We start from the raw sequence: 20,114 nt of genomic DNA, 5'->3' as shown, positions 1-20,114 counted from the left end.
ATAAAGTCGGGTTGAAAAAGAAGGCCCATTAAAGTGGGGCCCATCCCACTCCCCTAAATTATCTCACTTCCCAAACCACCCTACTCCGAGCCTCTTTGCTCCCACGTGGCGCTCATCCGTTGCTTCCACCTCTGCTTCGGCTTCTCATACTTGTACTTTTGCCTCTTCATCGTCTCCACTTCCTTCTGAAACTTTCCACTTCTCCCTCTCTCTCTCTCTCCAGACTTTAAACAAATTGATCGTTCAGTTTTCCAGAGTTGAAGGTTCTGGTTTTCCTTAATTTTATTGATTGTAATCGATTTATGATCGTACTCGTATTTGTAGTTTGAGTACACGAGTTGATACATTACACTGTTATACTGCTTCTGTTTCTGTTATATTTATATTTATTTATTTTTATATTACCTTTGATTTCGAATAGAGTCCTTTATATGAAGTGGGAAATCAATTCCTTCCGTATTTGTTTTTTCGTTTTAGTTTGTTTTATTTGTGATGAAAATATAATCACTAGTAAAGATTGTATTTTTCTAGTAATTTTTAATTGAAAATTATGCACCCATTCTTTCAATTTGCTTTATTGTTTTTTGTTCACTATGGTTTAGAAAAGGCAAAAGGTGATTGAGAGATGGAGAGGGTGAGAAACATCCTTTTAGTTATCAAAGCTAAAGATGGTCCCCCCTTGTGTGAAAAAGATGGTTTTTTTGAATTTTTCTGAAGTCTTTAACAATAGTCTGTCATCTAAAGATAAGAATAAGGTGTACTTTGTTCAATTATCTGAAAGTTGTAGTTGTGATATTCGGATTACGAAGCAACAGAGGTTTAGTGTAAGTTTTCCAATTTGTTTTTAGTTTTTCTGAATATTGCAAATGGAATGAAGTCATTAGTTTTTGAGCTTTTATGATTGATTAAAATCAGCCTTAATAGTTTTTGGACAAAAATCATCTTCCTGGTGTTAGGGTGTGGTTGTTTACCCCATAGCTGGTTTCCAGATTCCATTGAAAAATGCCCAAAACAGGAAAGTATTTATTACTAAAATGAAAATGACAAGTAAGGAATAGCATTTTGCCACTAAGATATGAAGAGTACTGGAGATTTGGAGAGGAGCTAGAGAAGAGAGATAAGAGTCCAAGAATTTTTGTTTTTTTCTTTTAATCTTTTTCTTCAAAGATGATTTAGTCTTAATTGATTAAACTGGAGAGCATACTGGGCTTTTCATAAAATTTTCAAGATCAACTCCCAGTCAAATGATGGAATCTGGCCCACAGTGAAATGATCTTACCATTAACTTAGGAGGAAATTCATCCGTTTTTGTTTTGAAATGAACTGCCCGAAATCCAGGAAGGGTACAAGCAGTCCTGAATCCCCTGTTATGTTAAAACCCTTTCTCTGTCTCTATCACACAGGCACACTTGTTTTTTTTTTTTCTTTTATTCTAAATTTATTCTGTATTTAATGAGAGATGTGCATATGCTAACAGTTGTTGCTACATAGTTAAGATTTTCTTTCTTTATAGAGAGTGTACATCCATTATATTTTACTTGGAAGCACACTATTATGACAGTGTTTTGATCTCTTAGTTGCCAACACATTAGAGAGAATTCCTTGAGGAAATATAACACTGGATTCTTGATATTTGTGCTGTGCAGACTCTGTAGAATATCTGCCTTAAAAATTTAACAGCCAAATGTACTATTCCACCTGTGATCTGCAAATGTGAATCAGCAACAATAGTGTATCAGATGGGGGGAGTTTGTTCTAGAAAGAGAGACCAACTGGCTGAGGATGACAGCATACGTAGAGGAGTTTCAGGACGATATTGCAAGAGTGGTAGTTCAAAATGGCTAGGAAGTTCAATTTCGCGGTCATCTATAGATCCTAGGCATGGAAATGGAAATTGCCCTTCTCTCATGGAATTGTGCATCTATCAAATTTGTCAAGTACGTTTCCCTCATTAGTGCTTTAATCAACATGAAAGTGATTTCTGTGCGTGAACAGAAGTTCTCTTTCTTGTTATGACAGGACATTGACAAATATAGCACCTTCTCTATGTTGCCAAGGGACATAAGTCAACAAATCTTTGATGAATTGGTTTGTTCACAACGTCTAACTAAAGTCATTCTTGAAGCATTTCGAGATTGCGCTCTTCAGGTATCTTGTATTCATATTTGTAGAGTTAAAACTGCTGGATTAGGATATTGTGTACCTTAATTGTATCTGTTGGTTTTGGTTACTCTGACATTCTTGATTTTGCTAAATTTTCTTGGCAGGATCTTAATTTGGGAGAATATCCTTGCCTTGATGATACTTGGATGGATGTAATCTCTTCACAGGGTTCTTCCCTGCTATCCGTGGATCTTTCTGCTTCTGATATCACTGATTCTGGAATAGTGCAGCTAAAAGATTGCGAAAATCTGCAAGGACTAAATTGTAACTATTGTGACCAAATTACAGACCATGGACTGGAGCATGTTAGTGGTATGTTCCTCGTGCTGGATGTGCAGTAGCACAAATTAGTTGCTGACAGCACCTACTCTAGACCTTATCTTTGAAACTTTAAAAGAAAAGTGAAGGAAGAAAAGGGCACTTCCCAAATCAAAAGAGGGAGAAATAGAGAGAGAAGTGAGGCGGAAAAAGATGAAGGAAAATTTATTTTCTTTCTTTGTCATTTTTACTTTTATGGGTAAGAAACTATGGGTGTCTGATTGGAACATTTGGTCCAACTTTTCAGGTTTTTCAAACTTGACAAGTCTAAGTTTTAGAAGAAACACCATGATTTCTGCTCAGGGAATGGGTGCTCTATCTGGCTTAATCAATTTGGTGAAATTGGACCTGGAGAGATGCCCTAAGATCCATGGAGGGCTCATTCACCTTAGAGGTTTGTTCGTCTTTCTCTGTATTTGATGTATTATTCATGTTCAACTAACCTGCTATAGTCAGACCAAAATTCTTGATTTAAAAAATCTAAAATGAAATAAAAATCTAGAGATCAATTAAACAAGCATCAAGCATGGATAGAAAATACATGTTTATAAGCTTAATAATAAATTTTAATACTTGCTACTCTTCATTCCTGATTCATCCAGTTTTGTTACGTTTTAATGTTATATAGAATACAGGGAAGTTCCTATTTGCATTATAGGATATCTAGAGAAAAATTGACTGATGTCAACAAAAAATCTAAAACGTATCATACCTCATCTTTTGGCAGGCCTAACCAAACTTGAATCTCTGAATGTCAACTGTTGCAATTGCATCACGGATTCTGATATGAAGCCTCTTACTGGTATCTCATTCTTGTATTGTTATTTAATTAATTCCTTGCTGCTTTCCTTTCTCACTTGTCACTTGAAAAAAGAAGAGGGAAGTACAAATCATAGAGTCTTAGAGCAAAACAGAGGAAAAGGAAGTCCATGAGACATATGGAGCAGTTTTTAGTTTTTAACTAATGATTGACTGTCATTTGGATCTGGAATAGGTGTTGAAGGACTTATTGATATGTTTATGTATATATACATAATTTTGCACAATATTCTGTATGTTTATTAGTTTTATGAACAGTATAGACCATTGTGTCTTTATCAGAGCTGTGATAACAAAAGCAATTTTGGAAAAATGTAAAAAGTACTCGTATTGCTTTTTATATCAGTAAAATATGTAAATTTCTTCTGATAGCCTCCTGATTCAGATTTATCCGTGTCTTGCCCCAATTTCAGGTCTTACAAATTTGAAAGTTTTACAAATCTCATCCAGCAAGGTGACAGATTATGGTGTTACTTTTCTGCGAGGTACACAGCTTACTGGATTGTGTCATGCTGAATTCTCTTATGATGGTAGCTCTATTTATTCTTAGAAATGAATTAATTGAGGAAAGGATTCTTTGTAATTGCTGCATTAGGCATATTTAAGAAGATAGATTGTAAATTGAAGTATATAATATTCAATTTTCATGCTAATGGGAGTGAGATAAGTGTTATGGTGGAAACATGGTAAATGTTTAACTTCCTTTTTTGTTATTTTTGGTATTAATTGAATGCTAAACTATAATACCATATAAACTGTCCACCAAGTTAATGGGGCATTTGAGAACTTGATGTGAATGTATTGATTGAGCTGATCCTTTCTTGTTTACCTGGAGATATGTTAATATATCTGATTAATAATCTGAGAATTCCAACTTCACCATCCTTGGACTTACCGAGAAATGAACCGTGATGTTCATAAAGTTAGTGTTTCTATCAGGGACTTTCTCATTGGTTAGTTTTCCTGTGTCTTTCTTTCTGTGCCTAACAGCTTTGCACAAACTTGCTCTGTTGAACATGGAAGGTTGCCCCATTACTGCAGCGTGCTTGGAGTCTCTTTCAGGTACACATTTTAAGAATAAGACTGTTTTCGCTCCCAGTGGTTAAGGTACAAGTTGGTGCTTGAGAAGCGTGATATTTATTCATTTTTAATTTTGCAGTTCTATTATTATATTGTTGAGAGGAGATGTTTTTATTGAGTATATTAAACCTAGAGTTCATTTTATTGGTGTGGCGGTGCTATGTTATCTAGATATATTTCTAAGTGAGCCTCAATTCTTTTAATGCCCGCTTTGCTGTTTATGCAGCCCTTGGTGCCCTCTTATATTTGAACCTTAGCAGATGTCGTTTGACCGATGATGGATGTGATAAATTTTCAAGTGAGTTAGACTTAAACATTGTAATATGCTACTAAAGTGCTTCAAAATATCTTAGAGTAGTGAAAAGTAGGAGCTAAAGATGACCATTTCTTATGATGTTTTCTGTAGGCCTAAAGAGTTTGAAAGTGTTGAATTTGGGATTCAATGCAATTTCAGATGCCATTTTCGTACACCTCAAAGGTGAATTTCTCCTTTGGTTATTCTGATTGATGTGGAAATGCCCTCCCCCAGCTCATGAATTAGATGCGTTACAAACTCAATCTAATAAACTTTAAACTATTCCGTGAATGCTATTTTTCTGCGACTCACTGAAGAAAGGTTGGGGTGGGATTGGAATGGGACTTCTACTTGCAATGGTCATTTTCGCTGAATGTCATTTGACATTACACTTAATATAGTATGCGTTTGTACTTGAATAATTTTAAAGATGAAGTGCATTTGTTTTTCTTTTGAAATTTGATTTTTCAACTTTGTAATATTCAGTGACAATTTCATGTCTTGGTTCAAGCAGGTTTAACAAATTTGGAGACCTTAAACTTGGATTCATGTGCAATTGGAGACGAAGGACTGGTCCATTTAGCTGGTAATTTGGCACCTGTTATTGTTATAAGGACTTCTTTGCCTCACTTTAACAATGAAATGTACTTTATACTTCTAATCGAAAAGTCACAATTTATACAGTTTACCATACTTTTTTCATTTTTCAAATTTCACTTTTCTGTATAATGATTCAGATTTTGTATAATGTCTAAGTTCAGGCCTTCAACGTTTAAAGTGTTTAGAGTTATCTGATACTGAAGTTGGAAGCAGTGGACTTCAATATCTCGCAGGTTTGCACTGTTTCCTTATAATTGCAAAATAATAATGTCTGGCGCCATTATAACTAGTGATCTTATCCATTTTCAGACTTGCGAGTTGTACTAATTCTTCTGTTTTTTTTATTGAAATATGTGCTATGTATCCTGTAGGGTTAAGCCATTTGGAGAGTTTGAACCTGTCGTTCACTGTTATAACGGACAATGGCTTGAGAAAGTTGAAGGGGTTATCGTCACTGAGATCTCTTAATTTGGATGCTCGCCAGATTACTGATGCTGGGCTTGCAGCTCTTACAAGTAAGCATTTTTCAAGATTGCTGCCTTCTCCATGTCTATGCTAATTTATGTCCTTATTAACGATTCGGCTTTTTGCAATGATATGTGCAGGTTTGACTGGTTTAATGCATTTGGATCTCTTTGGAGCTCGTATTACTGATTCCGGGACAAACTATTTAAAGCGTATGTTACCAGTAACTCTAAACGAAAATTTTAACGCGTGTTTTTCCTTTATCAAATGTTTGTGTGTGCACACTCCCGTGTGCCTGAATTAGTTTTCTGCCGCTTTATTTTGTTTGTTTACATACGTAGTATTATAAATGTTAAGAGCCTCACATTGAAAATATAAGAGAGAACATGTGTTTATAAGGTCATGGGTTAGACTAGCTAATTGATTGGATTCAGTCTTTTAGTGCGGTTTGGCCGTCTATCCATGGTATTGGTGGCGTCCAGAGCCTTCGTTTCAGGAGGGGGGAGGGTTAAGAGTCGGGTTTATAGGTTAGATTAACTAATTAATTGGATTCAATCTTTTAATTTGTTTTGGCTTATGTACATTATAGCCCAGTTGAGTGACTTTAGCCAAATCTTATATTATTATAATAAACAAGTGCTGACTGCTTATCCTCTCATATTTTTCTGATTATTGCTGATATAGATTTCAAAAACCTGCGATCTCTGGAAATTTGCGGTGGAGGCTTGACTGATGCAGGCGTGAAAAACATCAAAGATCTCACGGCCCTCAGTTTGCTAAATCTTTCACAGAACAGTCACCTCACAGATAGAAGCTTGGAAACAATTTCCGGTACGTTATTATCAATAGCTTGGCACTCCTGCACAAAGAATCGAATACTATCGATATACAAGGGGAATCATATTATCTATAGTGTGCAACTCTTTCAACTGCAAGTTGTTTTTGTATTACGACTATTATGGTCCATTTTGGTACAGGGCTGACATCGCTGGTGTCACTTAATGTATCAAACTCTCGCATAACGAGTGCGGGGTTGCAACATCTGAAGCCACTCAAGAAACTGAAGTCACTTACACTGGAGTCATGCAAGGTGACCGCAAACGACATCAAGAAACTCCAGTCCACTGACCTCCCGAATCTGGTGAATTATAGGCCCGAATGATTTGGATGAAAGCCCCCTAATGACTTGGACAAGATGGGAACGTTAAATATCTAATCAGCATTGAGAAGCTGCTGTACATAGACCAATAATAAAACTATTGCAATTGTTGAACTGTAAATACGTTTGTTATGTTCTGTTGTGTTCCATGCTGGATGTGAAGCTCTCTTTTGTATGGAATTCATACGAAAAAGAAGGTAGATAAAAAGCTTCCATGGCATGGAATATGGAGGGATTGCATTCTCTCATCTCATCTCATCACTATTTCTATCTCTCTGTACATATTTCCCATCAGTGGACAGTATAATGTTCTGCAATGGTATGATGTTTGCTGTTTAAGGTTATTATATGTGTTTTTAGCAAGTTGAAATTATATTATTAAGTTAAAAAATAATAATATTTACTAGCATGGATTTGCTACTAGTAAAATTTTGTCAATACAGCATCAATGTGCTTTATAAAGTTGTATTTTATGCTTTATAAAGTTGTATTTTATGTTTTATAAGTTGGACTCTTCTCTCGAAACATAACATACAACTCTTTGTAAAATGCATACTTTGTAAAATACAAACTCAGTTTATGTTATTTGTATTAAATATTGTTGGATGGGGTAGGGAAATGAAGAATTAAAGGATGAGATGACACTATCAATTGTCTAAAATTTTCAGATAAGCTATTTCATCTTTAGAGGTGCTTATTACATCCTTAAAGGTGTCTATAATCCAGTAAGGAGACAATTCAGTGAGGAAAGGAAATTTATCACTATTTCGAACATTAAGATTTTCAGATCAACTACTTCACCCTCAAAGGGGTGTCTATAATTCAGTGAGAAAATTAGTCACCATTCTCAATTCTGGGTTGCACCCAAAAAAAACAAGGTTGAGGTTAAATCAGGATAATGGAGTCTTGAGATAAAATTTGAACTTCAAATTGAAGCCATTGGATCATCATCTATATCAAAGGTTCAGTGTACCAAAATGCAGTCATATTTCATTATTTTGGAAACCATTTAAAGAGGGAGGGGATTCCAAGTTTTTGACTGAGAAATCAGCAGGTTAGTCTCCTACAGGAAGCAAATGCAGGCAGATTGAAACTAAAGTATCTGCTGCTGCATCCAGCCAGCAAGTATGTACATCAAACTTTTCAAGACCCATAACTTATTTTGATTATCTTGGAGGTTGATCAGAGACTGGAGTTGTCAATGGCAGGTTGCTTCCTGATCCGTTTTCAACCGGGGGAGGCACGCCCCATTTGCCCTCTGATTCCAGCGGCTCAAACACAAGAACACCGCCATCTGATAGCCCTAACGCGAACTGGTTTGGGTCTTGTGGATGGGCCGCCACCACGAGTGGATGGACACCCGAACTGCTGATTAAGGAGAAAAACGAAACAGAGAAAGCAACGTTTTTTTAGGAAAATTTGATTGCTGGAAGTGTATTACAGTGCAGGGTGCAGTGATCTCGAAGTACCTGAGACTAGGGGAAAGGTAAGCTGAAGGTGCAATGCGGCATCTTAGACAGAGATTTGCAGCAGTGAAAACGCAAACAGTTGCATCTAAGAAACTGGCGTATACCAGCTGGCTATCGCACGAAAATGTTGCGTGAGATATTGGAGCAGCAGCCTCACGTTGGACCCACTGAAAAGAACGAGTTAGAATAGTTGCAAATATGGTCGTTAGAGTAAGAAGAACCAAAGGGGGGCTTACCTGCTTAACGCATTCCAACTTTGTTGCTTCGTATATAGCAAGCTGAGTCTCGTGAACAACCAAAAAATGGATTTGATCCTGATGAAACTGTACTCTCGTGTCCGACTGTACAGACGCTCTCCCGGCTGGAAGCTGTAGGAACTTGGACTTTTGCTTCTCCCATCCATCGGAACTCCACACGAAAAGCTTGAAGCAATCATCAATGTACAGGTTAAAGCCACATGAAATAAAAAATCATAAATCCAATGCTACAATCTCTATGAAAAAGAACATTCTTACCTGTGCATCAGCTCCCGATGAAACCAGCACGTTTAGTACATGGGAGAAGGCGAGGCCAGTTATTCTTTTAGAGTGCCCTTTTAGTTTGCTTTTGACCTATGCACAATAGATTGAGAGTTCAAGATACTAAGATACGAAAGATCCTAAAGGAGTCACGGCTTGAATTAAGTATTTCTATCATACCTCATCCACGCGAACATTATATATTTGAATTGTAGAATCATCCATGCCAATAGCAATGATATTGTTATCTTGAGGATGGAACGCAAGAAACGTTGCTGCTGGTGGGGGAGGCATGAAAGTCGTCATTGTCTGCATTCCATAAGAATTTGAGAGTCAAATGTAAATGAATGCACAACCATAGAGCCAAGAAACTTAAATGGCAACGATTTGATTTGTGACCTTGAATGTCATCATGTTGAAAAGGGATATCTTTCCTCCCGATGCAGACATGACGTAAGAGTCATTTTTAGACAAAGCAAAACACGGGACAGCATCCTCCGGGTTTTTGTCAGCCACATCATTTGTCATCAAGATGCCACTCGAAGGCTGCCACAATTGAGGTGGCATATTGGCCGTTGCCTACATTATAGATGGACAATTCTCAATAACCATTCAAATCCAAAACTGCAGGTAAAGACGAAACCACTTCATTTGCTTCTATCCTACCTTGCCACTTGAATTACGCTCACCCCGTTGCCATTTCCATAGCAGATGAATGGCATTTGACGCTAGTGCTAATAAAGCGCCGCCTGAATTTGTATATATTAACCTCGATATCTGTTAAATTTCATCGCGAATCAAGATGTAGAATTCATTGTCATATAGCATACTATTTGGTATTAAAAAGCCTTCAAAGAAAGTTCTTGGACAATGCCTCAAAAAATTGGAAAGATTTATACTAACTGGAAGCTTGAATTTGTATATATTACCTTGGTAACTCGTAAATTCTCGGGAAGCTTCAATGCCCGGCAATGAGAAGGTTCAGTAATTTCAGTGAGCTTCCAAACCTTTGATTTGTCATTAGTTTCTTCGGCTATTCTTGGTTTTACATCCCCTACGTTTCTTGCATCCCCATTCTGACACAAAAGAAAAATTCAAAAAGTCAGATACTACGTCTATACGTTATACTCAAAGATATATAGACAGCCGAAGGAAAGAGAACGAAAGCATAATACAAACCATAACAGAGGTACCAACAACAGAAGCTACCCTTTCCGCAAATCCAGCATTACTAGCCGATGCTACAGAGATTGGGTTTACCGAAGGCTGCATATAGAAGTAGAAAACATTTCAGTTTGTAGAATGATAACGAGATTCCCGTCAAGATTTTAACGTATAAAAAACCATACCTTGCTGGCAGATTCTGACGCTCTTGCAGCGGCGTCATAAGCAAGGTTTTCAAATGTGCGTAGCAAGCGAATACCATCAGTGTTTGCCAAAACCTTGATTCCGTTCTCATTAGCAGAAACCGCCAATAGAGTTCCATCCTTGTTGAATCGGATTCGAGGGCTTGCCTTGATTATAACAAAGAAAATCAAAGACTTAGCAAAATACTACATTGGAAGATCAGAGTGCAAGTCAACCTTAAATTTATAAACTTACCGGGAGCCCTCCATCTGCATCAATGCTGGTCAACATTTGCACATTGTCCATATCCCAAAATTTTATGGAGAAATCGTCACCGGCTGCCAAATACCTGTTTTTGGTGGTATCGAATTGCACAACACCAAATGACCGTTTTCGAAAACCTTGATATGTCCTCTTAACAGCTCCTTCACTTTCATTCCACTCGACAATGTGTGACTCCCCATCTTTGCTAGTTCCACACGAAAAAAGTCTAATTTGACCCAAACAAGCACCCCCGTCCCCAAACATAAGGGAAAGGAAACGTGAGACGTTAGGAACTTATACAAAAATATGTGCAGAGTAGCAATAATACATCGTGTCGAAAGAATCAACCTTGTGCCATCAGCGCTGTATGCCATTGTTGTGCACCAGCGACCAGGAGCATCGTAGTCTACTCGGGATCCCATATTATCATATAACCATGCCTTTATCTTTCCATCTAATGCCGTTGAAAAGATAAACTAAGACAGAAAGGAGAGTTCGGTATTACGGGAAAGTATCAATCAGTCTTTGAAGGCTTAGGATCACATTTAAAGAAACACGATTCTTACCTGAACATTCTCCTTATGGTGAGGGCACACAGAATAGACCGGAGCCTCGTGGCCTTCAAATGTATATTGTTTTGCACCATTTGTTGCATCCCAAACCTATAGATCAGCAAAAACCAGAGACTTACAACATATCCATGAATTATTTGCTGCTAATAAAAACACATTTTTCTGTCTAACCTTAATGGTCTTATCATCTCCACAGGTAATCACACAGAGTTGCTTATTAGGATGAGAAAATGCGAGATCATTTACACCACCAACATGAGCATCAATCTGTATCAAACATTCATCAATCCCAATTTCAGAATATTAAAAAAAAAAATCTCCATTCCGTGAAGTTTGTCCTGTCATGTACGGTAGTAAATTTCTCAAAAGTGACAGTTATTGGGATTTCCCAAAATGGGAAGTGTAACAAACAAAATTGGGCAGGAGTATATAATGGGTAAAGTGGCAGCATGAGTATAGTACCTCCAAATGTTGGCGCACATCATCATTCCCATGATATGAATATATTTGTACAATATGCCTCGAATATGCAACTCCTGCAAAAGATAGGAGCAGAATATCTCAGATAGTCCACTTCATTGTAAACGTGTATTAAGTGGCCTGTAATTCACCCAAGCTTACCAAATAACGAGCCATCTGGGCTCCAAGTTATGCAATTAACAGAGACACCTGGATCTTTTACTAGAGCCGTCTGAATTCAGGAAGGAAGATTGATGTTTCAGATTCAAAAGATAAATTTGAACTGCTTTGGGTTTTACATAAATAATAGTATTGTTTCAGTTTTATGAAGAAAAAAAAACCGCACCTGCAAGGGCATTGAACATGCACTCAAGTCCCAAACCTTGAAGTTCCGTGTTACCAGCCTCTCCCGTGAACCAACTTCCCACAATGCAATTTCCCCAACATTGGTGCCAACTGATGCATAAACACAGGGTATACAAGTTTAACTCAAATTGTGAAAAAAAAAAAAAAAAACACATTATATAACCCTCTACACCAGGGCACTATTACACTAAATATTGTTTTTAATAGGCCTAACTATTCATCTGACTCACACATCTACCGCACTTTCTTTCTTGCAAGATTCCAATCTACTGAAACACTTTTCAGGTGAGAGTTTTTTGAATGACAAGGGAAACCTACAAGTGTACACGGGTAAACCCCACCTTGTGACCCTAGCCGGCAAAGGACCACAAGAAGGTAAACCATCCTAGGTTGCCCAAAGCTGACTGGTTCAAACCAAGAAGGCCAAGTCAACAGCCTAACCAACTTGGTTGGGTTGCCCCTGAAATTGCTGATGTAACATTTTTCCTTAAAACATATGAAACTTGAATAAATAGTTTGATACTTTCTTCAAAGCAGTAGTTCTGCCATAGTTCCTCTTAAATATCCACAAACTTCATGTCACAAAGAGAGTTTGTGAAAAGCAAAGGACCAAACATTCATATGATACAAACCTAGAAGCAGTGTCTGTTGAACAGGATGAAAATCCATGCTCATAGGAGATGATCCCTGGTTAAGTGTTCGCGCTACGTTCTTTGGGAGGTCATCAAGTGTGCTGTGAGCTTGACTATGACCATGCCCAGGGAATGTTACGGGCAGCACATTGACAGGAAGGTTAACCTAAATTACAAATAATAACTAAAATTCAGAACATGTTAAGAACTTAGAATTAATAACATACACATCAAGCTACTACATTACTTATTCAGAAAATATTAAGAATGCAGATTTGAATGATATACACATCTGAGAAATTAACCTACCTCATCGCTTATTCCCAGGGACCTTGGTCTTTTACTGACATGATCAGAATCCCCAGACGGATAATCAACAGAAGGATTTGTTGGAGGGGTCCTTGGATGCTTAAGAGCAGCTGCGATTAAAAAAAATGAACACAATCAATTGTCAAGTGTTTATATAGACCCTTCAAGTGGAAATGTGTTGGAAAGTGTTTGCATGGCATTATATGGAAAACAGATGAAGATACCTGGAATGGATGAAACACTGAGTCCTATAGGTCCACCAGAAACAGCTGGATGACTCACCGTAGGTGGATTGGACATCCAACCAGCAAGTGGAGTTGGAACTGGTGTGGGTGCCGGTTGGAAAGGCTGATAATAGAAATAGTAGACAATAAGTAAAATTTATGTATTTCATCAAGTTAACGAGATATATATCAATAGAAAGACCAACCCCATGGGCACCAAGAGGAGGGAAGCCTCCAGGTTTTGGAACCGATCCAAGTAGGGGATTGTTTGCAGGTGATGGAGCACGTGCACCGTTTGGTTGTCCACAAGAGTGATCAACGAAAAGAGTCTTAATATCTGGATTTGGCCGAGGATTTTTGCAAAGCTGGTGCTGCCAATTTAAACTGCATTTTGTGCACATTATTAGTTCTACTATGCATTTGCTTTATATTACGAGTGGAAACTAAAATTATCAGTCCACGTAGCTAAAAGAATCACAATGTTAAATTTGGCTACATTTCGAAGCAAATACATTCTCACACCATTTGAAGGCCCAAAAACTATATTCAATTCAATAAAATTGCCAATTCCACATCTTTGATCATAAACTTATCAATTTAAGAGTATTAAAGTCGGTAGCTCAAATAGTCTTCTGCAATAATTTAAAAGACACTCATTACATTAATGAAGTTTGGTAACCATTGCATGACATCTGTGTTGTCTACAATTGAAGCTTTGAAGGCACTTAAAACGTCACCTCTGGTTAATAAGCGTTCTCAATCTTGAATTTTTGAGACTGGGAAACTGCAATTTGTCACGAAACAAGGGGTTTGCTTCAATGAGTTTCTTGAGCTCAACCAACATTATCGCTCGAGCAGACTTGGTATCTCCATATTTCGACAACTGTTCATTCTCCCTACAACACAACGCATTAAGCCATCCTTAAAACAATTCCTATACCATCACCAAACAAATTTGAGTGACTTACTACCTGAAGTTCTCCAATGTCAAAAGGTGTGTTATCTCCTTAAACAGGTCTTCATTAAAAGAAGCGAAAACTTTAAGATCCTTTATAAGGATTTCAACAGCCTTGAACCGATCACGCCTATAACAAATTCACATATTCGAATTGAGGTATCAGATAACTAAAGCAGAAAATTTTGGAAACGATTTCGAATCAAGTGAAACTCACTTGTCCAATGCTTCAAGATACTTCTGCTTTCTTATTTCAAAGAAGATTTTCATTGAATATCGATTGTCATCCACTTTGGTAAAACCAGAGAGGTACTTCTCAACCTCATCCCAATTTCCATTGTTCACTTCATCCTCAAAGTACTTCATGTTAAAGAAAAACCCAGACTCTTGCTCAAGCCTATCATTTCAAATGCCATCCAACAATGTTAGGTCACTGCAAAAGTAGCCATCAAAGAAAGCACAGAAACTGACAAGAGAGCAAATACAAAACAGCACATACTTATGAACAGTTTCTTTAAACTTTTCCTCATCAAGAAACTGTAAGATCAAGAACACAAGTTCTCTGCTGAGAGATGACATTGTAGCTACCAAGCCTTCAAACCCAGAGAAAAAATGGCATGTGTTTCCAGATCTGCAAAACTCCGAATGAATAAATTAATTAACTAATAGCATAAAACCCAAATACATAATAATTAAATATGTTTTTCAGCTACCCATAAACTTATTTAATCATTAATCTATCCAGGCGCTTAATAATTGCCGGAAACAAGGCAAACAATAAAATAATTACTGAACTGTCCTAAAATTAAACTAATCCTGGACACGAAGTAAAACTAAAAGACAGAAAGAAAAATCAAATTCAAACCAGATTGGGATCATTGAAGTGATCTTCAATCTAACAAGAAAGTGAGCTCCTTTTTCACTCAAGATCATCTTAATAGCAGTAAACCCACAGTCCCAATGCACATGTAGAAGAATCAGGGACATGAAAGCAGCTTTAAATCAATCGGAATCGAAGATGCAAAGAAAATGGGCAAACACACAATTTTTTAAAAATTTAAACCCCCAAAAGCAAGTCAAGAAGTATCTAACATATACTTTAGAGAGAGAGAGAGAGATGGAAAATAAAAGCAAAAAAGAAAGCAGTTGAAAAGTAAATCTTCCACTATTATACATATAGAGAGAGAAAGAACGGAGCTTTGAGGTGGGTGAGAGTTACCCCAGAGAAAAACAGAGAGATCCGAGGAAGAAGAAGAAGAAGAGAAGAAGAGATCCGCTGGAAATGCTAAGCAGCAGAGAAACGACGAGCTCGAGGCAGAAGCTTTTCCTTTGCCTATCCCAGCTTTCTCTCTCTATATATGCATGTATGTATGTATCTCAGCTCTCTCTCTCTATATATATCGCAACTTTGAACTTTCTCTCTCTAATCTATCGCGGAGAAAAAATAAAATAGTCGCACGACATAATTTGCAGGAAATGGTGATTTTTATATGAAGAGGCGACCACATGAACGGAGATAAGAACCTCTGCTTATCACCCATACGCTACTCCGCTTATCGATAAGGAAACCTCAGTACGGTTTCATAAGTACAGTGACCCGGGCCCACAGAGCCGGCTTCAATTTGTCCGAGTTAACCGGCTCGGAATCTGCCGCTGACAGCTGTTTGATTCCGGCCCAGAACGAAGAAACTATCCCCTGCATCTGCGGTGCACGGTGGTTTCTAATGCTGCCCGTCCATTTGGGCTGACGTTTTGTGGTAAGCACGATCGACGGCTATGAGCAAACGTGGAGCGTTACATCAAGTGAATACTGAGAATTTTAAAGTCATTTAATCCCCACCCCGGAAAAAGGACAGCTTTTCGAGAGGCGTGTCCGTGATTAAATTAGGCTCAGAGTTTGAAAGAATTACGAGAATGCCATCGGACGTGAATCTCGGAAGAAGACAAGCGAAAAAGGCCAAGATATCGGGGAGAAATTGGAGAGGAGAGGATAAATTGAAAGACGTGAAAATGAATTTTCTTGGAAATGGATAATTAATTATTTGATTATTCACATGGGCATTTAAAAGGGTGACCGGAAGTGGGCGTGTGTATAGGTTCTGTGCTCTTCAGTACTTCTACCTGGTCCTACCATGGTGATAATTTCAAGAACCCATAATGCTTTACAAAATTATTATTCTTCCTTCCATTATACATCATGTATTTATTGAAAATGTATATAACATCACTCGTTACGATGTCGTATATTTAATAACTTTAATTTACGTAAAACTTTCATAGCCACTATTTATACGAATGAAAGGTGTATTTATAACATCCCAATAGTTGTAATTTTTAAAAAACTTTTACAAATGTAATTAAAAAAGAAAATATGAGAGGAAAGAGCTGAATTCCTTACTGGGCACTATTGTTGCGTCGCATGTGACCAATATTTACATATGGTTGGACCCACTTCACATACTAAAAATCAACTCCTTACAGGAAGCGCGAGCTGAATTCTTCTCTCTCCTCTCCCTCCCTCCTTCACATAAATATTGCCTCCTCAAAAATCACACAAAAAATCACTAATGAAGTTGCCTTTAGGACTAAATTATTCTTGTCAGTTGTCACCCTAATATGTAAAAGACTAATAAATCAGTTTAGGTTACTCGTAATTGATCCATTCAAACTAAAAAGACCAATAGCTTTCAATTATATATCATTACCCTAGTCTTCATGTGCATACAAGAGATTCAATCCACACCTTCTATTATTTTCAATATTTTTTCTAGACTTCAATCATGATTTAAATTCAGGTGACGAACGATTACGCTAAGCCCCTATACAATTTTCTTATATTTTGTTATAGGAAATGGTGTGTATAATTTTTGTTGAATACAAAAATTTGTTTACAATAGTATTATATGCGGCCGTATCAAAATTTTGAAATTTGTATGTTTATTATTATTCAGTAATTAAATTAACTCTTTTTTTTCTTTTTGCCAAGGACCTTGTGGTCCAGTGGCATCAAATCCTTCCCTTTATACGGGAGGTGGTGGGTTTGAGCCTCAGTGGAGTCAATACTGACTCTTGTGCTTCAATAGGTTGAGAAAGTAGTTATGAATAGATACTGTCATTCTAATAGAGTTAGTAGTATTCAAAAAAATTAACTTTTCTTTTTTGTTTCTTTTCTATTAACATTATTTTGGTTTTTAAATTTAATTTTTATATTTATATAACCTGTAACTTAATATATAAAATAAATTTAGTCAGTAATTTTAAATTAAAATATAAATAATCCGTAATACTGAGTATTAATTAATTCAAGTTATTAAATTATACGTGTATACTAAAATAGAAAAATGTATTCATACTGTTGGGTAGGTCCGAAGACAATTGTTATATCGTGGACCACGGTGCACACAGCAATGTGCATCACGCACGTAAACGATGTTTTTTCGATGTTAGTGGATGCGAACGCAAATAAATCTAGGAGAATTGATGATAAAAGAAAAACAATCAATATTTTACCAGCAATATAGAGTTTCATCGATCTTCATCCATCAAACTCCTCTATTATATAGTTTTTACATTGTTTTACAGGTTTGTCAGTCTAATCATTGGTGGACCATAAAACCAACACATATGGTTAAATTAATATTTAAATTAGATCCACTGTTGTAGATTATATAATTATAGGATTGGGGTACAATAACAAATAAATTGGGTAAAGTGGCAAACATAAATGGGGACATCAATAATTGCCACTCTGATGTCCCCGTCCTCTTCAATTCCTTCTCATGCCAAACGTATTTCTTATCCGGGCACAGCTCAATTGACCCCCAATTCAAACTAATTTTATAAATGCAGAATTTAAATTTCACCAACAACAAAATAAATAAATAAATAAACATTTCGCAATTTGCATCCTTAATCAGTCTCCCAAACAAGAAAAGTGATTGATGTCTGCATGGGTTTAACTCATTGTTTTAGTAAGCAATATTTGGAGGAAGAGACTAAGGTTCGAAATCAACAACGACAATGTTTATGTCCAAAGTGGGCAGATCCTTTATGCACATCGGCATTTGACTATGTTTGCTGAGCCACTGAATTACCGACTTCCTTCCAAATGCTCTGTGCGGCCGAAGTGTGGGGGCCCTTGTGAGTTACTAACATCTTCCTAAATGTTTTGTCCGATCGGGATGTGGGGGTCCTTGTGGTTGGAGATTCAACCTTTTTGGACCAAGAAAGGTCATGAATTATTAAATTTGAGGTTCAGACTTAGGGCTTGTTTGGTTATCAGCGGTTAACAGTTAGTGGTAGCAGATTGTGTTAGCGGTTATCAAACAGCGGATTGTATTAGCAGGTTTGACCAGCAGATTGTATTAGCAGTTTGTAAAAAGATGTTTGGTAAAATTAGCTGTTTAGATTAGCGGTTAATATGTAAAATGACCTAAAAAGGCATTCATATTATTATTATTAGTATATTAATAATAATAATAATAATATTATTATTATTATTATTATTATTATTATTATGTAATTATAAAATAAAATTTACAATAACAATTACAACAATAATTACAACAACTATAACACCACTACTACTACTACTACTACTAATAATAATAATAATAATACAAAAAAATTTTAAAAAAAAAAAACGTAAATGATGTGGGATCATTCTGATCCCACATCGAAAAAAAATGGAAGAGGAGAACTTGAGCTCCTCTATATAAGAGGAGCAATGCTCCTCTTCCAATTTTAATATGCTCCTCTTGAGATGGGAGGAGCCGTAAGGTTCAATGAACCTTATTAAAGGCTTCTTAGAAGCCTTAAAGGCTAGAAGCCTTTCGGCTTCTCAATTAGCTTTAGTTTTTTTTTTTTTTTTAATAATTCAGAGTAAGGGCGTTTTGGGAAAAAAATATATTTTCCCAAAACGCCAAACTCAAACGCTGCTAATAGCAGCGTTTGAGTTTTCAGTGGCTTGGAGCAAACTGCTGCTAACCAAACGCCTACTTTGGCGTTTTGACTGTCAAAACGCCAAACACCTACTTTGGCGTTTTGACCCTTAGTCAAAATGCCAAAGTTGGCGGATCCGCCAAAAATTGGCGGATCTGCCACTAACCAAACATGCCCTTAATGACAAATAGATTTTAAATTTTTTTTATGATGAGTGTGATTTATAAAATTATATTTTATTCGATGTACATAAAAAAGAGAGTAACTTTATAAAGTATTGGGCAAGTAATTCAAATTTAGTATTATTTGTATCTGTAGAGTTTTACTCTTACTCCTAAGAAAACAAGGCATCTTACCAATATAAGTCGAAAAAGGCAATGCCACTATAAAAGTTAATCATTCAATTTACATTATTAGCTATCCATTTACTAATTATGAATAAGTTAATTTTTTTGTGAACTTTATTCAACGCTAAGTTGCTAACATAATGAAATAAGAACGATTTTAATTATTAACTTTTATAAATAGAAACAGCTATTTTTATTTTGTAATATTATTATTGAGTGTAAATAGAAATATCATTTTAACTTCAGACGGCAAAGCATTTTATTTATTGTGTGCAAATTTATCATTGTTTTATTATACTATATTTTCGTGGAAATTATTGGTACACCATGCCTTTCCTCATCTATATAAATTGTAACATCAAGAACATAAGTTGTCTGTTGAGAGATGGACATTGCAACTACTTGGTCTTCAAAATCTCTTCGTGATACTAAACTCCAAAAATCAAATGATTATTTAAGGCTAAGTATAAAACACAAATTAAACATCAATTGGTTTAACGTTAAGGAAAAAACACAAACCACAAGATTACAAGTTATTCGTATAATTAATTTGATAATCATAAGGTTTCATATTTAACTCCTTATATAAGTTGTCTATTAGTCTTTTTTATTTGAGCTAATCAGTTATGGTCTGCAGATTTTTCGTAAATCAATAGTATAAAACACAAACATATGAATATATGATTATGGGGGTGTTTATTGGTAAATATATGTTAGCTTATTTGGTTAGTGGATTTGACTAGTTGAAAACATTAGCTGATTGTAGAAAAGTATTTGGTAAATTAGTTGTTAATTGATAGCTTATTTTTTCA

At 36.3% G+C, this 20,114-nt stretch overlaps 2 protein-coding genes across 4 annotated transcripts; one reads left to right on the top strand and one right to left on the bottom strand.

Annotated features, from left to right (window-relative positions):
* Window positions 1-119: 119 nt before the first annotated feature.
* LOC116009996 (internalin A-like) lies at window positions 120-7,243 on the top strand. Of its 2 annotated transcripts, none has more exons than XM_031249234.1 (16): window positions 120-263; window positions 1,647-1,937; window positions 2,020-2,148; window positions 2,268-2,475; window positions 2,729-2,875; window positions 3,209-3,283; window positions 3,714-3,785; window positions 4,291-4,362; window positions 4,607-4,678; window positions 4,787-4,858; window positions 5,190-5,261; window positions 5,437-5,508; window positions 5,647-5,790; window positions 5,881-5,952; window positions 6,425-6,571; window positions 6,718-7,243. In XM_031249234.1, exons 2-16 carry the CDS (start codon window positions 1,740-1,742, stop codon window positions 6,900-6,902), a joined length of 1,737 nt encoding a protein of 578 aa, XP_031105094.1. In that variant the 5' UTR covers window positions 120-263; window positions 1,647-1,739; the 3' UTR covers window positions 6,903-7,243. The 2 variants fall into 2 exon arrangements, with proteins under 2 accessions (XP_031105094.1, XP_031105095.1); XM_031249235.1 differs by lacking the exon at window positions 120-263 and adding an exon at window positions 618-824.
* A 562-nt stretch (window positions 7,244-7,805) lies between these two features.
* Window positions 7,806-15,460, bottom strand: LOC116009992 (topless-related protein 1-like). 2 transcript variants are annotated; one of them, XM_031249229.1, is made up of 26 exons: window positions 15,234-15,460; window positions 14,514-14,645; window positions 14,232-14,411; window positions 14,031-14,144; window positions 13,797-13,955; window positions 13,266-13,443; window positions 13,060-13,183; window positions 12,836-12,945; window positions 12,527-12,692; window positions 11,875-11,984; window positions 11,691-11,760; window positions 11,532-11,605; window positions 11,241-11,336; window positions 11,064-11,159; window positions 10,846-10,973; window positions 10,489-10,723; window positions 10,236-10,400; window positions 10,066-10,152; window positions 9,816-9,962; window positions 9,553-9,663; window positions 9,286-9,465; window positions 9,067-9,195; window positions 8,884-8,979; window positions 8,605-8,790; window positions 8,369-8,535; window positions 7,806-8,267 (listed from the first exon to the last, which is right to left on the bottom strand). In XM_031249229.1, the coding sequence occupies exons 2-26, from the start codon at window positions 14,591-14,593 to the stop codon at window positions 8,066-8,068; spliced, it is 3,390 nt and encodes a 1,129-aa protein (XP_031105089.1). In that variant the 5' UTR covers window positions 14,594-14,645; window positions 15,234-15,460; the 3' UTR covers window positions 7,806-8,065. The 2 variants fall into 2 exon arrangements, with proteins under 2 accessions (XP_031105089.1, XP_031105090.1); XM_031249230.1 differs by having other exon boundaries at window positions 7,806-8,264.
* Window positions 15,461-20,114: the final 4,654 nt, after the last annotated feature.

This window comes from Ipomoea triloba, chromosome 2 (genome assembly GCF_003576645.1).
Source record: "Ipomoea triloba cultivar NCNSP0323 chromosome 2, ASM357664v1".
Classification (NCBI taxonomy): Eukaryota; Viridiplantae; Streptophyta; class Magnoliopsida; order Solanales; family Convolvulaceae; genus Ipomoea; species Ipomoea triloba.
The sequence above is the reverse complement of the archived record's forward strand: the minus strand, read 5'-3'. Positions and strand labels throughout refer to the sequence as shown.

What these genes read in the sequence shown, in the direction of transcription:
- LOC116009996 (XM_031249234.1), top strand. Translation starts at nt 1,740, where the DNA reads ATGGGGGGAGTTTGTTCTAGAAAGAGAGACCAACTGGCTGAGGATGAC. An exon ending in TGGACTGGAGCATGTTAGTG is followed by an intron (nt 2,476 to 2,728) that starts GTATGTTCCTCG and finishes CCAACTTTTCAG; the next exon opens with GTTTTTCAAACTTGACAAGT. An exon ending in TGGGCTTGCAGCTCTTACAA is followed by an intron (nt 5,791 to 5,880) that starts GTAAGCATTTTT and finishes TGATATGTGCAG; the next exon opens with GTTTGACTGGTTTAATGCAT.
- LOC116009992 (XM_031249229.1), bottom strand. Translation starts at nt 14,593, where the DNA reads ATGTCATCTCTCAGCAGAGAACTTGTGTTCTTGATCTTACAGTTTCTT. An exon ending in TCAACAGACACTGCTTCTAG is followed by an intron (nt 11,985 to 12,526) that starts GTTTGTATCATA and finishes TTTATGCATCAG; the next exon opens with TTGGCACCAATGTTGGGGAA. An exon ending in CCCAGATGGCTCGTTATTTG is followed by an intron (nt 11,606 to 11,690) that starts GTAAGCTTGGGT and finishes TATCTTTTGCAG; the next exon opens with GAGTTGCATATTCGAGGCAT.